Source organism: Rosa chinensis, chromosome 5 (assembly GCF_002994745.2).
Source record: "Rosa chinensis cultivar Old Blush chromosome 5, RchiOBHm-V2, whole genome shotgun sequence".
Classification (NCBI taxonomy): Eukaryota; Viridiplantae; Streptophyta; class Magnoliopsida; order Rosales; family Rosaceae; genus Rosa; species Rosa chinensis.
In genome coordinates this window covers 76,143,419-76,152,473 of record NC_037092.1, presented here as the reverse complement: position 1 = coordinate 76,152,473, position 9,055 = coordinate 76,143,419, and the positions used below count along the sequence as shown (strand labels likewise).

Below are 9,055 nucleotides of genomic sequence, written 5' to 3'. Positions count from 1 at the left end.
TACAAACATGTACTCAAGAGCACGATAACACAAAGTTATCCCCTAAGCAGTACAACGTACTTAAGAGCACGATAACATGAGGTTATCCCCCAAGCAGTACAACAGCAGACAGATTAGAGCTCTAACTGTATCGTAACCTGTCACCTTGGCCGAGGTTCAGCCTTACGATAATACTTGCCTCAGTAACATGTACCCAAGAGCACGATAACACAAAGTTATCCCCCAAGCCGCACAATGTACTCATATCATCACACAGATCATCAAACATGCCATCACACAGGCACTCACACAGATCATCACACATGCCACCACACAGGCACTCACACAGATCGTCACATAATATTGTTTACTCATCTCCCACAACCTCAACAATATCAAAACCAATTCCAAATAATATGTCCTCACCTCCAAGCCATTATCAAAATCGAATTCCACATGCTTAATAATTTCCCAAATCAAATCATGAATCAATCAAGTCATACAAATCGACACCACGACCAATAATGATTCAAGTCCCTCATGGATAATAAATGAAAGGATCACACTTTACTCAATTACTCATTATCAAAATCAATTCAACAACATATGATAATTTATATCTTCGAAGAGTAATGCTCAGAATGATAACTCAATCAATCAAATCAATACCTCACCCAATGTCATACCATCCGATATATATTCCACGTAAATATATATATACGTAGTCACCCATACAGGAATGACCATTAATACCAACTATAGTTCACACGTAGTAAAAACTGGGAAATTCATTTTTATATATTTAAAAACTCTTTTTCTTAAAATCATTTTTCAACATAACAATTCAATGTAACTAATGAAATTCTGTTCGTAAATGAACCATGTGAGATTTACTCACCTCAAATTCCCACTGCGTCTTCTTAACAGCTCAAAATAGGATTCACAATCGTCCGCCAACTCAAACCGTCAATCACCTAACCACATACGGTCTCAACTTAGCACACAATTCATAAAACGCACTTATACGAAGATCTAATGGTCGGATCTTCATCCGTGACCACACTAGGTCATCAGGACAGTCCTACGATCTTTATATCAAAACTATAAGTCCATTGGACGGTCTGATCTTCACAGATCACAAATCGAACGATCAGAATCAATCGAAATCGTAAAATTCATAACTTAATCATACGATCTCCAAAATTTACATGCTATATATCAAAATGATCGTAAAAACATGTAGAACATTAAAATGGGCAGAAACTGCCCTTGAGACCCCCGGAAGTGGCCGGAAAAGGCCGCTGGAGTTAGAGGCAGAGCCGCCGCCGACCACCGCCAACAGCGTCGGGGCCAAGCTACTCCTCTTCGTTTCATCGATCTGAGAAACTTTCATAACTAGCACGAAGTCAGAAAATGAGTGGAAGTGGTCGAAATTACCTAAAACAGTCCGGTTTGGCCGGAATTTTTGCAGAAACGGGTGAGAGCTCCGACGAGCATGAAAACGTTCACCTCCGATTCGGGTCTTTTGGAATCTTGATCAGAAACTCAAGGGGATTTCAACAAGCTAAGAATCTCGAAGATTGGTGACCTAGAACTCGGGATATTCCCTTCGCACCCTAAGTCGGCCGGAAAGGAAAAACGTGCTGCCGCCACCGCCACAAGGCTGCCACAGGCAGCTGCGCAAGGTTGAGGCGAAGCCAAAGGAAGTGGTTTGGTGGCCGGAGCTGCGAGATATCGGCCGGCAAAGTGATGCCCTGTTTTGGGCGAGAGAGAGAGAGAGAGAGAGAGAGAGAGAGAGAGAGAGAGAGAGAGAGAGAGAGAGAGAGAGAGAGAGAGGTTTCCAGAAATGGAAATCCGGCTATTGTTGGCAACCTTCCAAAAATCGCTAGGGTTTTATCCTTTTATACCCAAAATGGAAACTTTTCCAAATGCGATAACTTCTTCATACGAACTCTGATTCTTGCGTTCCAATATGCACGAACTCGTATCGACGAGCTCTACAACTTTCGTGAAGGAAGTTTCCTCAAATTCTTTACGTAAAAAAAGTCAACTTCGCAACCCCCCCTAAACTATGCATTTCGAATAATTATTTGCCCGAAAATAATTTCATTCCACCCTCGAACCATGAAATCATCCCAACAATCAACTTAATAAATTTCAGAAAATCATCATAAATTAATAATGAATTTCCAGGGTATTACAACGAACCACCTTGGTGAGATGTACACTCTCACCAACCATCATTCCCTTGAGTCATATCCTGGTCTCTTGCAACTCCACCTTTGATTAGGATTATTCTTGAGTCTGGCTCACACCACCTAGCCTCCGAGTCACTCCACCTATCAACTGCCTTCGATCAGGACTTTCTTGAGTTTCTGACCCGATCCACGTTGCTAGAAATTTTCCCCCAGTTGGCTCCACCTAATGCACTTTGAGTTAACACCTTAACCATCTAACTGACTCCACCTTCAAAGGTGAGGTGTCCCAGTCAAACCTGGCTTTGGTACCACTTGTTAGGGAAATTACAATCCCTTGTGTCATGGCTCACAAAGTAGACCAATAGAAAAGTAAACAAACCACAAGACAAGCAACAAGCGAACACCGAGATTTAACGAGATTCAGCATAAATTCATGCCTACATCTTCCCGAGAGATACATGTTCTTCACTATGAGAATAATTACAGTACAAGATACAATTGAGCTAAATCATCATAACCCAAACCGATAACCCTTGAACACCCACACTCATAGAATTTATCAAGAACTCACTCTCACCCAAGAGCTGTATTCACTTTTGACATCTCTGCTCCCTTACCCAAGAGATATACACTCTCTTGCCAATGATCACATGCACTGACCATGCCTTGGTTTGCTACTCATGCCCTCTATATATAGGCACTCCAATTATAATCCAATTGGTAGTAGGAAAACCAAATCTTCTTGTACAGGAGAAAAGATCTTATTCCTGATAGGAATAAAATTTGACATCAACCATATCCAATTAGGAAGACTAACCAAGTCCAACTAGGACTTACATTTCCTAATTATTTCTCATCACATCCTAACACACACTGCATCAATAATTACTTGTTATTTGGCCAGAGGCTATGTATCCATTTTACTATCATAATTTCACTTTCATTAGCTCATGTTTTATGACAATACTGTCCGCTTTGGCTGTCTAAGCCGTTATCGTTCTAGTTTTGAAACTTGTGAATTTGTGATTGAACAACCATAGTCTATAAGGTTTGTCTTTTGAAGCTTAATTTGATGACAACCAATACCTTTGAACCCCGTTGTTTCTTGTCGAAAAACATTACTTGGATTCTATTACGTACTGCACCCTTTATTTGGATTCAAATTTGCTCACCACCAATACTTTGGTGGTGATACCACCACTCAATATAAAACTGACATGTGTTATAAAACATAATTATAGTTAATCATGATGTTTTATTAAACAAATAAATTTTAAGTATTAAATTAATTCTACATGACGTGGCAAGTTTTAATTGGGTGGTGATATCACCATAAAAATAAAAATGGTGAGCAAATTTGAATCTGCCTTTATTTGGCAAAACTCATCATCTTCAATGAAGATTATCTTCATAGAGTTTCAATTCTCGGAGCACGCATGAAGATTATGGTCATGTCTGCAATGCACCAGCGCTTTGTCACCCCACAAGCAAGGCCTTTCTGTTTCTTCCTCTCCCAAAATTTGATCGACAGAAAAAAAAATTAGAGTCGGGAAGAATAAGAGAGAGAAACAAGGTTGGAGTGAGCAACAAGATCACGGACAAGGTTATTATGAGCTCAAAGGTAGAGGTCAACAAGATCGAAATTTTTTGCTCAATTGTTTTGTCAATGCATGTGAAAATTATTCACTAAACTTATAAAAACCAACAAGGTGCGACTAAAATCGTTGAGCCGGTTGAGGAATGCTAGCTACCTTCCCCATCTACCTTCCCCACTCAACAAATGACATGTGGATTCCATTACCACTTTAAACTCAATATTTATTACATTGAATAACCAATTCTATTTTTTCCATGTCTGCCTTTCTAACAAATGTCTCACATTTTTTTTTCTTTCTATATTTTACTTTGATTTTATGGGATGTTTAATTTATTTTGCATTTCTTTTTTCTTAAATAATTTTGTATTTTTCTTTTCAAAAAAAATTTTAATTTTGCATTTTTTAATTGTTATTTTGACAATACGGGTTGTGGTTTTTGGGTTGTGTTTTTTTTCTTTTTAGCTTGCATTATTATTATCCAGTAAAACATCACTTCCAATACTCTTAATCCCATCTAACTTTGTTGGCGAAACTTTCATCACCTATTTGAGTCCAAGTATCATCCCCTGATCTAAAATATGCAAGACTGGTTACAGAAAGAAACTCACTATTGTATCATACTAGTACTTCATAATCATTAAGACACAAACATGGGTCAGCCAACAATTCAACCAAATAAATAGAAGCTCTTCCATCTGTGGTTTCTATAAGTGGTGGAAGAGTAATGGTATGCCCGGTGAAAGGGTTCAGTTAGCTCAATTTCTTAAAAAAAAACAACAATTTTTAAAATCTTTGTTCAATTTCATTTCCCCTGCCAAAGAAATGAAATTGAACCAAGATTACAAAATGGGAATGGATTTCAAAGTGGATGCTAGAGAAAAAGAAAGAGATAAAAAAAAAGATTTGATTGAACGAAGATTAAAAAATGGGAATGGATTTCAGAATGGATGCTAGAGAAATAGAAAGAGATAAATAAAGATTTGAGAGAAAGGGAAGATAGGTATGGCCGTATGGGGAAGTTTGACCTAGATGAACCCACAAAGAAAAAAACCACAACCCAGATTGTCAAAATAACAATTAAAAAATACAAAATTAATTAAGAAAAAAGAAATGCAAAATAACTTAAATATCCTACAAAGTCAAAATAAAATATAGAAAGAAAAAAAATGTGAGACATTTATTAGAAAGGAGACATGGAAAAAATAGAATTAGTTATTCAATGTAATAAATATTGAGTTTAAAGTGGTAGTGGAATCCACATATCATTTGTTGAGTGAGGAAGGTTGAAAGGGAAAGGTAGAAGAAGAAGGTAGCTAGCATTCCTCAAAATCGTTAACCAATTAATTGATGCGTGTCTGCGGTTGGAGCATCCACATTGAGCACAGATCCCTAATGTATGGTAGAAGAAGAATTTTTGCTCTTACATTTGTTCCCTTACCCTACGATGCATGCATTTCTCTCCTCTTCAACTTGGGTCCATGGACACAATATTCATCTTTTGTACTTAAAAAGGGATAAGTAGTTTTGTAAACTTTACTAATATGATGATTGGAATCGTTCATCTTTTAACTTGAAACAAAAACAAAATTTTGTCAACATCAACCAAAATTGTCAAACACATATATCCGACAAATTATCTTTATATATGAATGATATATAGATGAGCAAATAATTTTTGTGCAACTGATTTTTTGTAGGTTGTTCTTTGGAGATGAACGGGTTGAGTTAAAACTTAGCGCTTTTGTCCATTTACCCTAATGCTATGGTCATTTATCTCACTTATTCCATTTAATTTTTTTAATTCCCCCTTACCCATAAAGACTCTAATAATGTCTTCCCTAATACCCAATTAAGTTTTTATTTATTTTTAAACTATTTTACCCTCACCCCTTTGATACATAGAGAGAGAGAGAGAGAGAGAGAGAGAGAATGGAAGATAGAGAAGTCATAAAAGACTTCGCCGGAGTCCCGTCAATGGCAGCCAGATTCCAGCCAATAATCATCGTATTTCGGTCACTGGCCGCGGGAATCCAGATTTCTCTGAAAATCTAGCCAGAGGTCGTCAAAGACCTCATAGGTCACATGAGAGGTTTATTGCGCCCCACAATAAAACTTTTTTTTTCTTTCCTTCTCGGTCTTCTGCTCACTTTTGACCCTATATATATATATTTGATTTGGGCACCCAAAAAATACTCTGGGCATTGAATCGTAGCAAACCCACCCAGAAATTGGGTCGGACCTTCGGTGCAGCTAAGGGATCCAAGCTCGAGACACTCCTGCCGAGAATGAAGATGATGACAGCGGTGCACGTCGATCTCAATCGTCTGATGATGCATCGTCTGCTCCAACACAACCCAACTCAAACCCCTCGCACGAACCCGACACGGAAGTCAAACCTGTATCAAATTTTCTTGAATGAGGAGATTCAACAGGTGTTGTTAGCTCCGCACAGCTCCAGGAACTCATCAGAATTCGAAGATTTCCAGGATCTAAGCCTCAGCGATTGGTGTGGAGTAGTGAACCAGCGGTTTTCAGAGAGAAAAACAATCAAGTGGAAGGCTAATCTCGATAAGTACTTGTTAGCGTCGCCTCTATCCAAAACCGGCTTGGACAAAATCTCCTGACCTCTGTCGTTTCTGTGTCTTCTGCACAACGACCCAAACTCGGACTTCTACAGCTTCCGGCGACGAGGCAAGCTTGGTGAGAGCGGTAGAGGAGAGATGAGGAGAGAGAGATTGAGGGCATGCATATAATTCATTAATTAGATCAAGGGCAAAGTTGTCATTTTACTTTAAATGGGGTAAGAGGAAATAAAAATCTGTTGTTAGGGTGTGATCATTTTAACTCATTTTAGTGTTTTAGGTGAAGGACCTAAAACTTAAAACTCAACTGTAGGAAAAATGTATGTGTGTAAACAATTAAAAATGAGAATCAACTACGAAACTATCGTGTGCATGTACAGTAAGGCCCAATTCCCTTTTGAAGTTGGTAAGACCCAATTTCAATCATTTGATTATCAATAGCTCCGGTTCACACTTCACAGATCGAATTATAAAAGCAAAATATGTGACTTACAAGTCGGAGTGAAGGAGCAGATTAACTTAAAACGGGAGATCTGCTATATATAGAACTAGCATGTGCGACTATAGTTACATAGCATGATTGATTCATCCACATAGGACCATGACAAAGGACAACAACGTATATAGGGAAATCAATGCAGAAAGGACCGCAAGTCCAGGCACTGAGTATAGGCAAGGAGATATGTATTAAATGTTAAGAGGGCACCATGACCATTCTGCAATAGTTTCTTGACCATTCTGCTTCACATATATGCGAAAGCAATGGTCCAAAACATTGACCAGAAAACATGGGGACGACTTGACAATAGCTCTTGTCCTTATTATTTCTTCATTAATGTCACCATAGGGCTAGCTAGCTCTCTTCCCAGTCAAAGACAAGAGTCTCTACATTGTCTATATATTAGTCACAGTCCCACAGATCATGGCTCTCATATGCGTCCAATTTGTGGTCAGATTATCCTCACCATGTTGGTAACTTGACCCGAAATTATAGTGAGCTAAAGAAGCATGGATTGAGAAACTTTAAGCTTATCGGAACCAACATTGTTCATGTGTTAAACAAGGGAGTCGGAAACTACATCCCGAACAGGGGTTTGAAGTTTCAAACCAGAGTAACTCTGATGTCATGTAAGACAATTACTCAACTCAAGAAAGAATCAAGTATTAAGCCTCTACAGGTAGCTCAAATAGTGAGAGAGGGTTGGGAACTAAGTTAGAAAACAAATACAAAAATAAAAAGTATTGAAATAAGTGCCTTGAAACTTGAAAGTTTGAAACTTTCAAACTCGAGCTTTTTTCAAACAAGAAGTTATGGCACGTACGTTAGACAACAATTGAACTATGAAAACCGTAATGAATTGGAGTTGGAAGTTTCTTCAAACTGCGGTTGGGGTTTAGAGGCTTTGAACCCATGATACTATTCAAACAAAAACTCCAATATTGTGTCGAAGAATATCAAATTCTAAAATCTTGAGTACTTAACTATCGAGATATAAGTTAGGAATTTGATATCCTTGTTCTCCCTTATGATTTACAGTATTCATGAATGTCACGTCTAATGAGATTTCATATACCAAACAAATTTGTAACTCAATAACTCACATCAAGAAAAGGCATGCGACTGATTTGCACCAAAACAGCAAATTCCACCATTTCCTTCGAATACAAAGATTCGATTGTACTACTCGCAAGAAATATCTATACAAGATGGTTCAAGATTCAAACACTCACATCATTCCCATTTGTAGATGGGAACACCTTGCTTTCTGGTCTATTCCTGCTCAGCATTCTCTTCAACGAACAACCCACGATCAATGGCGAAGACGAAGATTCATCCGATAAGGAATCAGCACTAGTTTCTTCAACACCATCATGATTATTCTCAACATACCCAGAGTCCGAAACTTCAATAACTACTGCTTCCGCTGCAGATTCCTCACCCACCACCTCAGGTTTGACCTGATCAGACTGTGCCGGTGCGACTACCGGAGCTCGGCAAATCGGGCAGCTCATGTGCGAATGCAACCACATATCGATGCACTCGACGTGAAAGCAGTGGCCGCATTTGGGCAAGCACCGGCCGACGTCGTCGTCCTCAAATGGGCTCAGACAAATGACACACTCCACGTGCTGGTGAAAATGCTCCTCTTCAGATTTGTACACAAACAAAGGAATGGTGGCGATTGTGGAGGAGTCAAGACCCTTGGGAGTATTGGTGGTGAGATTGTTGGTAGTCAGGTCGAAGGTGAAGGTGTGGAAATGCTGGAAGCGGTTGGGGCCGAGGACGCGGCGGGAGACGGCCATGGAGCCGCGGCGGCGGTGGTGGGCTTGAGCTAAGAACCATTTGGCGTAGACGTGGAGGAGGAGGACGAAGAGAATGACGAGGAGGAGGGAGACCAAGGCAGCGAGCATGACATTGCCGTTGTAGGAGAAGATGGTGTCAAAGAGGTGCTTGAGAGGGTTGGTGGTGGTGGTGGTGGTTTGGTTTGGGGTCTCTGTGGGGTTGAAGCTGAACATTATGAGTCTCGGTTTTGAGAAGTAATTGAAGGACTGATGGGTGATGACTGATGAGATTTGAAAAGTAGATTTTGTGTGAAAGAGAGAGAGAGAGAGAGAGAGGACTGGAGGAGAGTCTTATGTGTAGTGTGTCAATCATATGAATAAGTACTGGTACTTCTTGATCAGTCTTGAATGAAGAT

The 9,055-nt window shown here is 39.3% G+C and overlaps 1 protein-coding gene across 1 annotated transcript; it reads right to left on the bottom strand.

Moving 5' to 3' along the window:
• Window positions 1-7,981: 7,981 nt before the first annotated feature.
• LOC112167708 (RING-H2 finger protein ATL63) lies at window positions 7,982-9,012 on the bottom strand. Its single transcript, XM_024304758.2, has one exon. It carries the CDS (start codon window positions 8,871-8,873, stop codon window positions 8,076-8,078), a length of 798 nt encoding a protein of 265 aa, XP_024160526.1. The 5' UTR covers window positions 8,874-9,012; the 3' UTR covers window positions 7,982-8,075.
• Window positions 9,013-9,055: the final 43 nt, after the last annotated feature.

What these genes read in the sequence shown, in the direction of transcription:
- LOC112167708 (XM_024304758.2), bottom strand. Translation starts at nt 8,873, where the DNA reads ATGTTCAGCTTCAACCCCACAGAGACCCCAAACCAAACCACCACCACC.